The 18,355-nt window shown below is 43.0% G+C and overlaps 1 protein-coding gene across 4 annotated transcripts in view; it reads right to left on the bottom strand.

Annotated features, from left to right (window-relative positions):
* The window catches only part of NBEA (neurobeachin), a 1,608,295-nt gene that overhangs the window by 918,163 nt on the left and 671,777 nt on the right, over window positions 1-18,355 (bottom strand). For all 4 annotated transcript variants that reach the window (XM_069205539.1, XM_069205537.1, XM_069205538.1 and 1 more), the window contains one exon: window positions 14,382-14,509. In XM_069205539.1, the coding sequence (XP_069061640.1) occupies window positions 14,382-14,509 (128 nt within the window). The remainder of the gene's footprint in view (window positions 1-14,381; window positions 14,510-18,355) is intronic.

The raw sequence follows: 18,355 nt of genomic DNA on the forward strand, positions 1-18,355 counted from the left end.
AAAAATATAAGCATCAATAGCTGATGAAGTTCTTTCACGTCCAGATTTTATTCATTATTTTCCCAGGCAGAGAATGGACTGCGTTACAGAGAGGATAACAAACAGGCACTCAACATGTTTACTAGATAAACAACATTAACAACAAGATATGGCAAAACCAATAGTTCTCACCTTGGCGAGCTAGTGCAATAGTGTATTTGTGTTTTGCAAGCAAATGCCACAAAGATAAAAAAAAAGCAGTGGTGGCCTTATATTTGCAATAAACATTTTGCATCTAAAAATAATACCCATCACACATAATTTTAATGCAGTAGTACAGGTGCTTTTCAGCACACAGATGCATATAGAACAGGTGTAGAATCCAGTTTAGTTTTAATGCAATGCACATCAAAGTATAGCTTGATTATTTTTGATGCAAAAAAATGTACCATTGGCTTTCAAGTGCTGTCATCTGAAATGAAAATGTCACTTACCCAGTGTACATCTGTTCGTGGCATTAGTCGCTGCAGATTCACATGCTGTACATAGTCCGCCGTCTGGTGTTGGGTCGGAGTGTTACACGTTGTTTTTCTTCGAAGAAGTCTTTTCGAGGCACGAGACCGAGGGACTCCTCCCACTTCGGTTCCATTGCGCATGGGCGTCGACTCCATCTTAGATTGTTTTCCCCGCAGAGGGTGAGGTAGGAGTTGTGTATGCTAATAATAGTGCCCATGCAATGGAACAAATACGTATGTACAAAATTAAGGTTTAATGTAATATATTTACAAATGTACAAATGTTCAAGATCTACTTCTAAACGGCTACAGGCTCCCGGGGAGGAGGGTGGGCGCATGTGAATCTGCAGCGACTAATGCCACGAACAGATGTACACTGGGTAAGTGACATTTTCAGTTCGGTGGCATGTGTTGCTGCAGATACACATGCTGTGCATAGACTAGTAAGCAGTTATCTCCCCAAAAGCGGTGGTTCAGCCTGTAGGAGTTGAAGTAGTTTGAAATAAAGTTCTTAGTACGGCTTGACCTACTGTGGCCTGTTGTGCAGATAACACATCTACACAGTAGTGTTTAGTAAATGTATGAGGCGTAGACCATGTTGCTGCCTTACATATTTCGGTCATTGGAATATTTCCTAGAAAGGCCATAGTAGCACCTTTCTTTCTGGTTGAGTGTGCCTTTGGTGTAATAGGCAGTTCTCTCTTTGCTTTAAGATAGCAGGTTTGGATGCACTTTACTATCCATCTTGCGATACCTTGTTTTGAAATTGGATTTCCTGTATGAGGTTTTTGGAAGGCAATAAATAGTTGTTTTGTTTTTCTAATTTGTTTTGTCCTGTCAATATAGTACATTAGCGCTCTCTTGATGTCTAGTGTATGTAGTGCTCTTTCAGCTATTGAATCTGGCTGTGGGAAGAACACTGGTAATTCCACTGTTTGGTTTAAGTGGAAAGGTGAGATAACCTTTGGTAAGAATTTTGGATTTGTTCTTAGAACGACCTTATTTTTGTGTATTTGAATAAATGGTTCTTGTATGGTAAACGCCTGTTTTTCACTTACTCTTCTTAGAGATGTGATGGCAATGAGAAATGCAACTTTCCACGTTAAGTATTGAATTCCACAAGAATGCATGGGTTCGAAAGGTGGACCCATGAGCCTTGTCAAGACAATGTTGAGGTTCCATGAAGGAACAGATGGTGTCCTTGGTGGTATTATTCTCTTTAGGCCCTCCATAAACGCTTTAATGACAGGTATTCTAAATAGGGAAGTTGAATGAGTAATCTTCAGGTAAGCAGATATTGCTGCGAGATGTATTTTTATGGAAGAGAAAGCTAGATTTGATTTTTGTAGATGTAGTAAATATCCTATTACATCTTTTGGAGATGCATGCAATGGTTGGACTTGATTATTATGGCAGTAACAAACAAATCTTTTCCATTTACTTGCATAGCAGTGTCTAGTGGATGGCCTTCTAGCTTGTTTTATGACCTCCATACACTCTTGTGTGAGGTTCAAGTGTCCAAATTCTAGGATTTCAGGAGCCAAATTGCTAGATTCAGCGATGCTGGGTTTGGATGCCTGATCTGTTGTTTGTGTTGTGTTAACAGATCTGGCCTGTTGGGTAGTTTGACATGAGGTACTACTGACAGGTCTAGTAGTGTTGTATACCAAGGTTGTCTTGCCCATGTTGGTGCTATTAGAATGAGTTTGAGTTTGTTTTGACTCAATCTGTTTACTAGATATGGAAGGAGAGGGAGAGGGGGAAAAGCGTATGCAAATATCCCTGACCAATTCATCCATAGAGCATTGCCTTGAGATTGCCGGTGTGGGTACCTGGATGCGAAGTTTTGGCATTTTGCGTTTTCTTTTGTTGCAAATAGATCTATTTGAGGTGTTCCCCAAACTTGGAAGTAAGTGTTCAGGATTTGGGGGTGAATTTCCCATTCGTGGACCTGTTGGTGATCCCGAGAGGGATTGTCTGCTAGCTGGTTCTGGATCCCTGGAATAAACTGTGCTATTAGGCGAATGTGGTTGTGTATTGCCCAATGCCATATTTTTTGTGTGAGGAGACACAACTGTGTCGAGTGTGTTCCCCCCTGTTTGTTTAAATAATACATTGTCGTCATGTTGTCTGTTTTGACAAGAATGTATTTGTGGGTTATCATTGGTTGGAATGCTTTCAACGCTAGAAATACTGCTAACAATTCTAGGTGATTTATATGAAACTTTCTTTGATGTACGTCCCATTGTCCTTGGATGCTGTGTTGATTGAGGTGTGCTCCCCACCCTGTCATGGAAGCATCTGTTGTTATCACGTATTGTGGCACTGGGTCTTGGAAAGGCCGCCCTTTGTTTAAATTTGTACTGTTCCACCATAGAAGCGAGAGGTATGTTTGGCGGTCTATCAACACCAGATCTAGAAGGTGACCCTGTGCATGCGACCATTGTGATGCTAGGCACTGTTGTAAGGGCCGCATGTGCAATCTTGCGTTTGGGACAATGGCTATGCATGAGGACATCATGCCTAGGAGTTTTAAGACCATCTTTGCGTGTATCTTTTGTGTTGGATACATAGCTTGTATCACCTTGTGAAAATTTTTAACCCTTTGTGGACTTGGAGTGGCTATCCCTTTTGTTGTGTTGATTGTCGCTCCTAAATATTGCTGTGTTTGACACGGCAAAAGGTGTGACTTTGCATAGTTGATGGAGAAACCCAGTTTGTAAAGGGTTTGTATAACATAATCTGTGTGGTGTAAACACTTTGTTAGCGAGTTGGTTTTGATTAACCAATCGTCTAGGTACGGGAACACGTATATTTGCTGCCTCCTGATATCTGCAGCTACTACTGCTAGACATTTTGTAAAGACTCTTGGTGCTGTCGTTATTCCGAATGGCAACACTTTGAATTGGTAATGTATTCCTTCGAATACGAACCTTAGGTATTTCGTGTGCGAGGGATGTATCGGTATATGGAAATACGCGTCTTTTAGATCTAATGTTGTCATGTAGTCTTGCTGTTTCAGTAGTGGTATTACGTCTTGTAACGTGACCATGTGAAAGTGGTCTGATTTGATGTAGGTGTTTAGTGTTCTGAGATCCAATATTGGTCTCAGACTTTTGTCCTTTTTCGGTATTAGAAAGTACAGTGAGTAAACTCCTGTGTTCTTTTGTGTTTTTGGTACTAATTCTATTGCGTCTTTTTGCAGTAATGCTTGAACTTCTAGTCCTAGAAGGTCTATATGCTGTTTGGACATCTTGTGTGTTTTCGGTGGGACGTTTGGAGGGAGTTGGAGAAATTCTATGCAATAACCATGTTGGATAATTGCTAAGACCCAAGTGTCTGTTGTTATCTCCTCCCAAGATTTGTAGAACTGGCTTAGTCTTCCCCCCACTGGTGTTGTGTGAAGGGGTTGAGTGACTTGTGAGTCACTGCTTGTTTTGAGGGGTTTTGGGCCCTTGAAATTTTCCCCGGTTTCTTGGGAATTGGCCCCCTCTGTATTGGCCCCGAAAGCCTCCCCTTTGATACTGTCCCTGGTAGGTAGACGGTGTTGTTTGTGAGGTGCTGGCTTGTGTGGCTTGACCTCGAAACCCTCCTCTGAAAGTAGTTTTGCGAAATGTGCCAAATGTGCCTCTGCCATGCGGGGAATAGAGTGCGCCCATGGCTTTAGCTGTGTCAGTGTCTTTCTTTAATTTTTCAATTGCAGTGTCCACTTCTGGTCCAAACAATTGTTGTTCATTGAACGGCATATTGAGCACTGCCTGTTGTATCTCAGGTTTGAAGCCGGATGTGCGCAGCCATGCGTGCCTCCTTATCGTTACAGCAGTATTTATAGTTCTTGCAGCTGCATCTGCTGCATCCATAGAAGAACGGATTTGGTTGTTGGATATGTTTTGTCCCTCGTCAACCACTTGTTTTGCCTGTTTTTGGAATTCTTTGGGGAGGTGCTCGATGAGATGCTGCATCTCGTCCCAATGGGCTCTGTCATATCGCGCTAGGAGTGCCTGCGAGTTGGCGATGTGCCACTGATTTGCAGCTTGTACTGCAACCCTTTTCCCGGCTGCGTCAAACTTTCGGCTCTCCTTGTCAGGAGGTGGTGCGTCTCCTGATGTGTGCGAGTTGGCTCTTTTACGAGCTGCTCCTACGACAACTGAATCTGGTGTCAGTTGGGATGTAATAAAAGCAGGGTCTGTGGGTGGTGCCTTGTATTTCTTCTCCACCCTTGGGGTTATTGCTCTGCTTTTAACTCGCTCCTTAAAGATTTGTTTAGCGTGCCTTAGCATTCCCGGGAGCATAGGAAGGCTTTGATAATTGCTATGGGTGGAGGACAGGGTGTTAAAAAGGAAGTCTTCCTCGATAGGCTCTGAATGTAGCGATACGTTATGAAACTCTGCTGCCCTAGCTACCACCTGAGCATACGCTGTACTGTCCTCAGGTGGTGAGGGCTTAGTGGGGTACGACTCAGGGCTATTGTCCGATACTGGGGCGTCATAGAGATCCCATACGTCCTGGTCATCTTGGCTCATGGTGGTATGAGCTGGTGATTGTGACGGAGTCTGTGCCAGTGATATATGAGTTGCCGGTGGTGGAGAGGGTGGTGGAGTTACCTTCTTCACCACTTTTGCTTGTGGTGTTTTTTCTTGTTGTTGGAAATCTAGTTTCCTTTTTCTTCTGATTGGGGGAAGGGTGCTGATCTTCCCTGTACCACTTTGTATAAAGATCCGCTTTTGCGTGTGATCTACAGCTGTTGTTTGTAATTCCTCCTCAAATCTGTGTTTTTGAAGTTGGGAGGACAGTGATTGTTCCTCTGAGTAGGAACTGGCTTTCGGTTCGGTTGCTGGGCGTTTTGGCACCGAAACCGTGTCTTTTGTTGTTTTCGGCTCCGAAGAGATTTTCCTCTTTTTCGGTGTCGTACCTTCTTGGCGTCGACCATCTTCGGTGCCGCTATCTCTGTGCCGAGCAGCTTCGGTGCCGCTGTCTCGGTGTCGACCCTTTTCTGCGGCAGTTTCTCAGTCCCGAGATTGCTGCGTGCCTGTGTCTCGACCTGAGTCGGACGATCTTGGCACCAGCTCGCCCTTTTTCGGTGCCGATGGACGGTCACCTACTTTATGGGTTGAGCCATGGCCTGTCGGCAGTGGCGTCCCCTGGGCTTTGTCTGTTTTTCTGTGTGATGCTTGTTTCGACGTCTTAGTCACGGTTTCTTCGACGTCGAATTCTTCGGAATCCGATTCGTGGATGGAGAATGTTTCTTCTTCTCCCTCTTCCTCGAACCGTTGTTGTCCTGTCGGCGTGGACGCCATCTGCAACCTTCTGGCTCTTCGGTCTCGGAGCGTTTTTCTCGACCGAAACGCTCGACAGGCCTCACACGTTTCTTCTTTGTGCTCGGGTGACAGGCACAAGTTACAGACCAAATGTTGGTCTGTATAGGGATATGTACTGTGGCATTTAGGACAGAATCGGAACGGGGTCCGTTCCATCAGTCTCGATGTTGCACGCGGTCGGGCCGACCAGGCCCCGACGGGGGATAGAAATTACCCCGAAGGGCTACCGGAGCTCTTCAAGATTCGGTGTTGATTCTAATCTAACCCGATACCGAACGAAACAATACCAACAAATTTTCCGTTGATTCTGACTAACTTTCCGACCCGAAACACGGAGCGAAAAGGAACACGTCCGAACCCGATGGCAGAAAAAAAACAATCTAAGATGGAGTCGACGCCCATGCGCAATGGAACCGAAGTGGGAGGAGTCCCTCGGTCTCGTGACTCGAAAAGACTTCTTCGAAGAAAAACAACTTGTAACACTCCGACCCAACACCAGACGGCGGACTATGCACAGCATGTGTATCTGCAGCAACACATGCCACCGAACACGTAGTTTAAACACAATAGGATATCTAAGGGAAAAAAGGAAAAAGAATGGACAAATGAAATGAAAAAAAAGCATTGCCCAAATAAAGCACTGGCCCACCAGACTTGGCACTGATGTGTGTACTTCTCTTTCAGCGTATGTGCACATGATAGGTGAAAATGGCATCATACACGTTGCAAAAGAGTCAATGGCTAAAGTGGGCTAATGTACTGGTGCATGCTCTATGTTGTGGTGAGTAGAAGCAACATGTAAACGACAGTTGAAATGGCAAATATACGAAGAGGGCTGACCCAAAGACCCTCTATGCATTTCTGTAATTATGCCATTTTTTATTTATGAGTTTTCTTTTATTATTTGAGGCTAGCAAGACTGCTAACTTTACCTCTCGGAGAGATTTAAAATGAAAGAACAATTTCTGCATATTCAGCCTGAAGGTTGGATAAATAGCCACCGCTATTTACTATTGCATGAACCTATTCAACCCGCTTGACAACGCTAAAAAGATCTTATTTTAGTGAGTTTCAGGCTCTAACAACAACAGTAGTGAGGAGAGCGTATAAATAATCCAATAAACGTTATTATGATATGTTATAAAATTCACCAAATGCTTTTTTCATTCACTTGCAAATTTTGAGATGGCTTAATACTCAGCCAGGAGTTCAATTATTGTAAAAAAGCTGTTTCTTCTATCACAGGGTCATCTTTTAGAACAGTGATTCTTAACCTTTTGACACTTGTGGACACCCACTTCATCGTTACTGGACCCAGGGACCCCCTCTGTGCTGTGTGGAAGTCACCCTAAACATTATAAATTATTTCAACCCAAAAACAATACACATAGGCCTGTCATCATTCATACTATTTTCTGTTGGGGACACACATTGTTCACACGAATAAATCTGAGGAATCTAACAAAATCTTTAGCTTCCAATTTCAAATTCCTTCACATTTACAGAACGTTTTTAAAAATTTCAGTTGTGCATTTTTCCTCTTTCTTTGTATATTCACTTTACTAATCTGTTAACATTATATAATATTCTAAGTAGTTACGGGCCACTGACTAAGCTTTGTGGGCCCCAAGTGGTCCCCGGACCACAGGGTAAGAACCACGTTTCTAGGCATTAAATCCACATTGCTGCAAATTAAATCACAATCATATGTTAATCTCAGTCAGTACTTGTTTCATAAAAAATAGTTGATTGTTTAAGGTTCAATCTCGAGAAACTTCAAGATAGGTTTAATTAAATCAGCTTCAATAAAAATTAGTGTCTCGTTTTTATTTGTTACACTTCTTGGAGACGGAAAAGGGACTTTAATCTTCCCTTAAAATGAAAGTGGGGGGGAGGGGGAGTTCCTAGTTCTCGAAGTTCTTTCCAGGAATCACAGTAGATTACTCTCCCCAAATTGCACTGTGATGCAACCCACTGACTGCTCACGTACGTTATGTACTGGGAACACTCATTTCAATGACAGACTACCCTTCAGCCATGTCAAACATTTACTCTGAAGGGTGCACAAAGGATCTGCTTTCATAATTGTTGGCATGTCTGTGATGGTGTTCCCTGTGTCATTGATAAAGGGACAAATGTATTTGCTCTTAGGAGGTAGCATGGATGATTTTAGTGTCAGCACTCAAGATCTGGAACACCATCCCCATATCCCTGAGGACCACCACAGCACTGCTCCAATTTAACTATCTTTGCCTCCTATTACTCATAAATGTAAGCTCATCTTTGACCATGTGCAGTGTTCCCCAGCCTTTTCGCTAGGTTTGTGACATAGAAGTACCTTATACACACACACATACAATGGCTCTGTGGAGGTGTCTGGAGGCTTAGGCGTCTTTCTTAACATTTAGATTCTATGTTTGATTTCCTTTTGGAGTCATTTCCTCAATAAGAAGGGCATCATTCTGACGTTACCTGATTAACTGGAGCACATACCTCTGTTTGTGCAGCATTTTGGAAAGAAAGGTTGCCTGAGTGGTAACGTGAGTTCCAACACTAGGAACTATGTGTGTATGAATTTTTTATGTTTCTGGGGAAAATAACTTGTTCTGTAGGCACGTAGCTTCATCCCTGATCTCTACGGGATAGAGTTTGCCTATTTCCCCATTCTAACTACTTCTTTGCCACTGATATTTATTTTCTAAGCTGACAATTGTCTTTTTGAAGCTTCTGCTATTGCCACTGCATCACCCTGCGATGACAGGGACTTTAGTGATTCCAGAACATCTTGCTCCTGCTCTCTCACTCTACTTAAAATGCTTTCAGTGGAAAGCATTGCATGTTCTTTAAACACCTAATGTATGTGTACTGATCTTGAAGGTCATCCTTCCTCTCAGAACCTGTCAAATAAATTAACAACTGTGCTTACTCTAAGTAAGGATGACATATCGCTTCTGCTTTATTTTCCTTCTGGGATTTCTTCAACAACAACCGCTGCCCAGTGGGGGTAATCAGACGAGCATTGGTCAGAATTTTTGTAAGGGTATGAACTTTATTGACAGTGTCCTCAAGTCTTGATCTAGTTTTTCATATGCACCCCTTTCATTATCCAACCTCATTTGTCCGGATATCCTTGCAATAATCTCCTAAATCATCCAGATTTTTGTGGTGTGGGGGGAATTTTGCAACCTTCCCTTGCCTGCTGCAAAAACAGGATGACTGTCACCAACGAGGAAAGAAACTAGAAACTATTTTGCTCTTTCAATCTGCACACATCCAGGGCCAATGGTCACTGTCGAATGGTCAGAAGGGATAAGAGTTGGCTTTGGATATGAGTGTGTCACTTGCTGTGCAGGATTCTCAGAACTTCTCCAGTTCTGTCCTTCATTTGCTGGATCACCACTTCAAATACCTCACGCATGTACTGCTTTGCTCATGTAAAAGCCTGTGCTAAAGCATAGATTGGGCTGTACCTGGGGCCACTGCTTTTCCTAGGAGAGCTGAAGAGTTGATGACCTTACTTTGGAATTAAGCCTGCAGTTTGGCATCCCTACTGTACATATTTTGGCAGATTGCACTTGTTATTTGGATATCACCTTGCATGCCCCTTGATATCTTGCTAGACCCACCAGAACAGAATTTTGAGGGCAGCATAAAGGAAATGCCCAGCCAAATAATACAGTGCTGACCATGGTTTAATATCACGTAACACCCAGAAAATAGCACTTTTGTACTACATCTTCTGAAAGCATTAAATAAAAAGGGGCACGGCACAATAGCAACAGAGGAAAAACAAACATCCTTGACAATTAAGCATTTCGGGCACAGATCAATCATATGCCCCACTAAAAAGTTGCAGAAAGTATGCACACATTCAGCAGGTTTGGGTGGATTATCCCAAAAGCAATAGGACCCATGCAAGGGGAGAAGGACTGAGGGAAAAGCCTCTTTGGGCATCTCAGACATTTCTAACCACAGCTCCAAAGGTGGAGGACAAGCTTCACCAGCACACTCAGTACAAAACGCTAATGTGCACAGCCACTGCTGCCATGGCTCAATTATGATGAGCATGATGCGAAATGCCTGGCACCAGTGCCAAAGTGTGCTGTGCAATACCCGACACTAGTGTTGAGATGCATTCATTATGGTGCTGAATGACACTACAATGGATTTCAGTAGATCCACAAATATTGAATTTCCAGCCTTGAGAATACTGATTTAACTGTTAAAAAGTTGTTTGAAATGAACCACAGGTTGGCATTCCATGTTCTCTTTGCACTGCTTTAGATATCCAATATAAAGGTCAAGTTGAATGCAGCATAGAGTGGAGGGATTTTTGTGTGACATGAGATTTTGTACATAGGACAGTGCCCTAGTGGGACTTTACAGGGACTGTGACTTTTACAGGGGCACCTGCAGCCTTTGACGGTGCTTATGCTGGTTAGATAAATATATCTGAGAAGGATTTTTTTAAGTATTGATAGGCATGATTGGCAATGCTATTTGAGTTATGAGGCAGATTATCCAAAAAAGCTATTTTTTTAGATCAAATGTCATGGGGGTGAGAACTGATCCTAGGGGAACCATAATTTGGTTTGCTAAAATTTATAGATTAGCTCAGTATTGTTTCCACATCTTAATACATGCAGTGAATATGCTGTAGTGGTTTTGTGACAGATCTTGTTGATTTGCTACAGAAATATTGAAAACGCTGAGAAAATCCAGGATACTATTGCCTATTATCTACCACTTATAAGGGGGTAGTCTCTGAGATGTAACATTACAGTAATAATTGAGGAGATTGAGAAGGTGTCCTTAAAGATGAATATCTGACAATCTATAGTGTTTGATGAGTGAGAAGAGAGATGTTCATAAAATATTAAGTACTGCATTAAACAAATTCCTTGAAGAATTACATGAGAAAGACTAAACCTAGCATTTTGACCAACTTAAAAGAAACAAATTAAGAGGTAAGACGCTACCCAGAGATTTCCAAGCAGAAACTGGGGTTAGTAGGGCCTGACAATTAACAGTATCAAAAGCTGCCTAAAAAGTCGAGGATATGAATGTTACATTGCTGTCAAAAGTATGGTGTAACAGTATGTAACGAATGGAAGCAGCACCCACAAAAGGTGTGTAGGGTGAAGGATTATTTGCTGTGGGCACACTCATTCAGGTTGTGACTCTAACACCATAAATAGTTTCATGGAGAATATGTTAGATTGATATGTCTGTTGGGGATTCCTCCTTTTTGGAAGAAGTGGTCTCACACTTAGTTGTGTCATGCTTCATCACAGACCATCTCTCCCCACCCTAGTAGGACAGTTGGGAGGCAAAATAATTGGAATTTGAATAGCTCATGCCCACAGTGGTATACACTTCTTGAGCACACATGTACCGGCATGCACACTGACCAACACACCAAGAGACATACCCAAGCACAGCCATACAAAGACCGGAGCAGCACAAGGTACGGGGTGATGTTCAGCACTATGAGGCATGGGGTGATGTTCAGCAGGAGTCAAAGATAATCTGTATAAGGGAACGTAATGTGATGTACTGCACAGGAGCACAGCTGGATGCGAACAAGGGGGCAGAAGGTGATGTGTACTGACGAGGAAGCACAAGATGAGCCAAGGGACGCACCACAGGGGCACACAGGGAAAGCACTCAGGGGACCTCTGGGTGATATGAACCAGAGGAGCACTGGGTGTTGTACAGTTCAGAAACCCAAAGGCAGGTGCTTTGGGAGGGCACACACTGGTGTGTAGCATTGATATGATGAGATACCAAACGGGCTTCAAGATGACCCATGCTTGTTGCAAGCAGCTCATTCAGTCCTGGTCTTCACTTTGAATCCTGGGTCTTTCAGTACTTTCGCTATTATAAATGCAGGAATGCAAATACCAGAATGTAACGAAAAATATATCAAAACCGTCTGGAATACTCATAACCTAACATTTAGAAAAGAAAACAAGGGCATTATAAGCCTTTTTTCTACGCATTAAAGCATATTTAAATAGAGGCTGAAACAGAGTTATAGGTAAATACCTTATTTAAAATAGCTTGTTTTAAAAATGCAGCCACATACACAATTAACAAAAATAGAAACACATACAGCTATGGCCAACTCACAAACATAAACCCCTGCTTTGCTGCAAGATATCCCAGATCATGTGTGAAAACTACAGTCAAGTCCTTAGTTTTTGGGGAACAGTTTATGGTATACTGGATTTTTAAATTCCATGCTTACATTGGTTAAAGCAAAATAACAGGTCCTAGAATGCAATCGTATGTGTCTAAAAGCAGTTGCGGCTTGCAGTAATTCCCGCTCAGTGGTGGGGGGTGATTGGGGATGGGGGGAATTAACATTTATAAAATAATAAAAAATAAAAACGTACCTCCCCTCACACGCCGCTCCTCTCTCCCTCGTCGTGTTGGCAGCAGGCAGGTACAGGCTCCCAGCATGCCCTGCAGCCAATCCGGACACTGCTCAAAGCAGCGTCAGGATTGTCTGGGAGCCCCCAGCCAGGGCGCTACCAGGCAGATTGGGAGCCTGTGCAGGCTCTCTGCAGCCCAGCAACTGTGTTAAATAAATGCTGGACTGCAGAGTTCAGTAAAAACAAAGTTTATAATGGACAGAAGACATGCTGCTCCCGTGAAACTGTTAATAGCCTGACAGAGTCCAAAACCACAGACTCCAAACTGCTGTATAGAGCAACCATCAGGCAGTGCTCCAATCTCAAGGATAGAACTGGTATTGCATAAGTTTTTCCCATGGAAATGGTGAGGACAGGAGGAAATCGTAGGTGCTGACAAGACAAAGTGTCCACTAACAGCAGAGGAAACATGTTTATTGCATGTTTACTTTGAGTTAACAGCAGTTTTCCTGCCAATTTTCATACAATGCAAACAAAAGCCACAATTTCTGTGTTGAAAAATAGAAAACGAGAGCAACCAATCATATTGATGCCTGCTTTTCTATGATGAATTAATCAAAGCACGTAAGCACTTTAAGGATTTATGCAGTCATCTGCTCCACGTTTAAGCATTAGAAATTGAGTGTGCCTATCGCTCATAGGGAAGGTGTATGACATGTAGGGAAGCACTTTATGGATCCATGAAGTTGCGTTAGTAACTATTATGTGCAATTTGTATTTAGTAGTTTGGATCTCTTGCCATTATTGGAAAGTCCCCATTTTGCTGCAAATGTATTTCATTTTCAGCTGAGAATTTTTTGTCGTTTTTTGTATAGTATTTAATGTAAATGAGTATTTATTACTTATTCTGATTACTATGTCTGATATTAGCATTGTGTTTTATTGGTAACATTGGGTTTTCAATCTGTGTATGTGTTAAGAAGTGGGTTTGTTTTTGTATCTGCACAATCTGATTGTCCTTGGCTTTAAACTGTAATGGATTTTAATAACTGTACAATAAATTTACATTGGTGAGAGCAACTAGTTGTACCGCTGATCATAATACTGATTTACCGCAAGGGATGATATGGATTTATAGGCTTTACTGATCAGAAATGTCTGAGGTTAAAAGGCAGAGTATTCATATTTGATATATGCCAAGAGGTAGAAGCAGAGGGTGGCAAAGTCGTGGCATAGGTTTGGCTGGCATGGTGATGCTGTGGCTCAATGAATTCAGAGGTGTCATTGGGCTGGCAATTAAACCCCATAGCAGCTACAGGTTAAGAAGATTAACTGTGCCTTCCATTTTATAATTGATAAAGTACCTCCAAACCATACGCATTAGTAGTATTGTGAGTCACGTGGAGTGAAGTGAGCATATGACATAGACCTGCACTAAAATGCATAAAAACACTAACCCAGCCACCAACCTAACACACACAAGGTTTCTCAATTACACATATTTCTGATTGCTTGCTTCCACCTTTAAACAAAAACTGACAAAACTTGTGCCTTCCACCGCTCAAAGCGTGCCTATATGTTATATCACGACTTGTGTGTGTGGTCTGTATCCCGTAGATTCAATAAATAAAACACTAGGAATTATAGATGACAGCCCTGGAAGCATAAGACCGCTTTCACGGCTCAAGTAGTCTGCAATAAGTAAGACATTTGCATCTTTTCCAGGAATACTTTATTGTATTGAAATGAAAGCACATTAACAGCATGGACGCGAGAGTTCAAAAATAGGTAAGCATCATGAAAGAATTCCAAAACAATTTTAAAAAAAGGTAATTTATGGATAAAACTGTAAAAATCTACCGGACTACAAGTGGGAGCCCGGTCGTCTAACCCTCCATTGTATATAAAAGAACAATACAGATAGATAATATAATGATTTAAACAGATTACTTTATTCAAGTATTATTGATTTAATAACCTTCGTATTTTCAACAAGAACATAGGGTGCCCATATGTGAGGAAATACTAAAAACCAAGTGTGGGCATTCCAACATCAAACGCTTAAAAAAGCTGGAGGGCCCCATTACGTTACTGACACTTGAAGGGAGAGCTACATTATCCCACGGGCGTGCATTCTTACATAAATTAACACACAGGCCATAGCACAACAGGCAAGAATAATAAAGCTGTACCTTCAATCAACAGTTCCTGTCCATGACTGCCGAGCAAGGTCCGGGAAAGGAAAGGGGCAAAGTCTACAAAGATTTCCCGGAGTAGAGGGGCCACTTTCTCTAATGCTCGCTCCAGTTTTGCAGTGATGCTGTGGGAAACAAGAAAGAGATGGTCACGAATGCAGAGCAGTTAGAGCGCAGAGAGAAGTCACATAAAGCTATGATCATGAAATGACTTTGCTTACACTGTGTAACCCTCATGGGAGGTCCCATCTGCTGCCCTTTCTTCACTAGTGGTAGTGTCAGGACCCTAAGCCTGGCTGGGCAAGTCAATAAGGAAAAGCAGGCCAAATGGAGACTGAAAGCAAAATTCTGTATCCATAAAGCAAACTTCTCTCAGGATTCCACCTCTTCCTCTTCCTAAAAACTTACAGCCATACCTGATATGAGGTGCTTGCTCGCATTAATCTTAAAACAAACCTATCCTGCACCCCTAATGAAACCTCTACCCCTGGAACATAAACACCCAATCTCCATTTCTTCTACAACACCTCAGTCTCTTCTCCAACAAATTTCTACTGGCAGGCACATGACCGACTTGCTAAAAGTCTGTACCACACAACACACTTATGAATACATTTTTCTAATCGTTTTTTACCCTATCTATTGCTCAGAATTAGCCATGAGTGTAGACACTCAACACTCAATGAAACACATTAAATGCATTAATAAATATCCAGAGTGGGCCTTGCAGGTCGCTAGTCCTAGTGTAGTCTTCCTGCGTTCGCCACTTCACTAAAGCAACAATCCATAATCGTCAACCAAAACCACACTCAATATAATGAACCTTCTTCAATTAGGTTTCCAGAGCAAGCTCTCCTTCATGAATAAGGTTCTTAATGTTTACTAACCACCACAGTCGCTCTACCATACATTTTCCTGCATAATCGTTCAGCCATGCACCTCATCCAAACCCATCATCTCCACTTTCTCAACACTGAACTTAGAGGTACACACAGACACTGAGATGTGGATCAACTGATTCACCCCCGTCCCTGCTACCACCCCACAACATGAGCTGATCAACATTCAAAGATTTAATCCAGTGACACACATCAGTGTGCTAAAACCCTAATCAAAAACTCAGTTAAGCAGCAAAGCATCAAATTACGTTTTCTCCTTGGCCAATCGCTCAATAAAGCTGTAATGCTTGCCTCTGGCATGCTGTGCAATCTCTAATGACTCAACTCCAACAAAGGATGGCTCAACATGCATTGCACAGGGCTACTATTTCTCTCTGCTTTATTTTAAACAGTCAATGGACCAATCTACTTCCAAGGATTCCCTGTCACCAACTCTGTTATTTCAACAGTATAGAAGTTTCATAACCGCCATGTGCATCCTGCTAACTCTGATCCTTCTCTCATCAAGCACTTCTACACTGAAACTCAGCATCTCCTTGGTCCATGGCCTTCCATCACAAATTCACATATTCAAAGCCAAGCTTCTCTATCACATAGATGCACTTACAAAACACTGCTAACACAAGCCGGAGCTGCAAGCCACTGACACAGCTAGCCAATAAATCAATATCAATTTCAACTACTAACTGCATGAACCTATTCCCACTACTCTCAGTTTGCAACCCATCAATTTGCCCACGATCAATTTCTTTTTGTTTTTATGTACCATTAGGAATGGACTCTAAGCAGAACACCCACTGCTGAAATGTTCTGCCGTCAACTAAATGTAAAGGAACAAAATGATATTTCTGATACATGATTTAATAACAGATTCCTCACCTATACCACAAGACGCCAGACTGGATCTGGATTTTTTTTTTTTAACAAAGCCCCTGCACTCTTATAGGTGGCGCAATGCTGCTGTACATTGATTCTGCTCCGACCTGGAAATAACACCTAGAGCCTTATATAAGCACCACCCAGGCCTGGCCCCATCAAGTTCCTTTCGTTTCATGGCTTCGTAGGTGGATCTGGAGCTAGTTCCTTTTTCTCATCAGTGGTTGAGCTGTTTTCTTCTAAAATTCTACAGTGTGCAAGGGAATATGTCACATTCTAAAATTACAGCTTTTCAACTTTGAAGGGACTGTCTCAAAAAAGGTCTGTGACAGGTCCCCCATGAGGTGGGCTTCTGGTGCTTGGGGATGGGTTATGAATCCACGTCATGTGCGGAATGTGCTCTGATGAGCCAGAAGACAATCCAGGGCTGCAAAACCAAGTTGTACGTTGCCAAGCACTGACAGAAGTCACCTAAGGGCTGGTCCTGGTAGAAGTCGCAGACACTGATCCATTCCAGAACTTGGGGCCGGTCCTGCAACAGGCCTACATCGCGCTTCAAATCTTCAGGTAAGTTGAGGTGAAAAACCAAGCACAGGCTGTCCAAGCAAACCTCGGCTCAGCCTCACCAAACTCAGTTTGAGAAATCATGAGGATGCCATGGTACCAGTAGTCTGAATGTTGATTCCCGAAAGAGGAGCTGATTTCAAGCTGATTCCGATGTACTCCCAGTTCCTGGGTCTGTCGGTGAAGTTGCAACAAATTGAGGCACTTAAGGAGGCCATGCTTTGCATTTGTTGGCCCTTTACTGGCGCTCTCTGCTGCATCTTTGGGTCTTACGGATTTGCGGAGGCCTTCAGCCTGGTTCCCGCCGGCCAGTCCACCCTTGGTGCCGGCTGTGCCTGCTGAACCTGCTTCAGGTTCAGCTGTAGCTCCAGAGGCAATTTCATATCCAGAACTGCAACCTACACTGGTTACCCACTCCGTCAACACCACAGGATGAAATAAAACTCAAAATTCTGTCCAATTCCGAACTGAATTAGTCTTCTTGACCTCAGCTAAAGTTGTGCGCAAGTTTAGTTCCTATGCACATGGCTCCTGGCCATTCTTCCTTCAGCATGTCACTACCTTCAACCTAGAGGCCATCCTCCAGTACTCCAAACACTCTTTGGGTTGGTCTCTGACCACTGCCAACCAGCCTTTGGTGATGATGGTTATAGTGGGGACTAGTCTTTTCTACAATATGAATAATACACTTTTATATGGACTTTCAAGACGCCAGTGGGCTGGATACTTCCCTGGGCACAGGGTTTGTTCCCCTCCCTCACCTGTGCCACCCGTCCTGCCACAGAAGAGTCAGCTTTCTTTGTCATGGTGATTAGAAGGGCAGCCAAAGTCCTAGACGAACAACTGCCTTTCAGTTGATATAACGACTAATGTCCTCACAGAGGTGCTACAACCTGGTTAATTCTTGTCAGAACCTATGCTGCCATTTAACAAGGCCCTAACTGACACAGCCATGAGCACTTACCCCAAACTTTGCTCTTGCCCACCTGTGAACTAGTGGCACGTCCTCAGTAGCCAGCTCTTCGTAACTCAGCTTTTTCAATGCAGCATCCTACTCCAAAAAGCCTGATGGTACAGGCCTCCACCAACAGAGCTAACCCCAATTCCCCCCCCTACGAGCACACTGGCAGGTAACTGAAGAGAATGATGGAGTTTGGGGAGAGGATGTTCTCTGCAAGCTGCGCCCTTCACTCAGTTAGTACTAGCTGCTTGCGCAGGACTGGACACAACAACATGCTTGGACAGAATGATTGGCAATAAGGTGGTGCTCTAGCACCGCACGTGGATGATATCCACTGGCTTTTTGGGTAATATTTGAGTATCTCTCATGGTTTTGACTTTTGACGAGTATCACCTCTTTAGCAAAAAGGCAGACTCTGTTCTTGAACACTTTAATGGAAGTAGAGCTACTGCTCGCTTCCTCTGTCTTTCCACACTTGTGAGGTGTGATCCACAATATACACAATAACAATTTTGCCCTTTTTGCTTACTAAGGGTTTCGCTTTAAGGCAACGTCTTGGTCTGGCTCCCGAACAACAGGGACCCTAGTACTTTTGAGTCAGGGTACGGGATCCAGCAGGCAATGCTCATGCCAACACGGGGAACAAACTTCCCAGTCCCAAGCCCTTTTGG

Source organism: Pleurodeles waltl, chromosome 8 (genome assembly GCF_031143425.1).
Source record: "Pleurodeles waltl isolate 20211129_DDA chromosome 8, aPleWal1.hap1.20221129, whole genome shotgun sequence".
NCBI lineage: Eukaryota > Metazoa > Chordata > Amphibia > Caudata > Salamandridae > Pleurodeles > Pleurodeles waltl.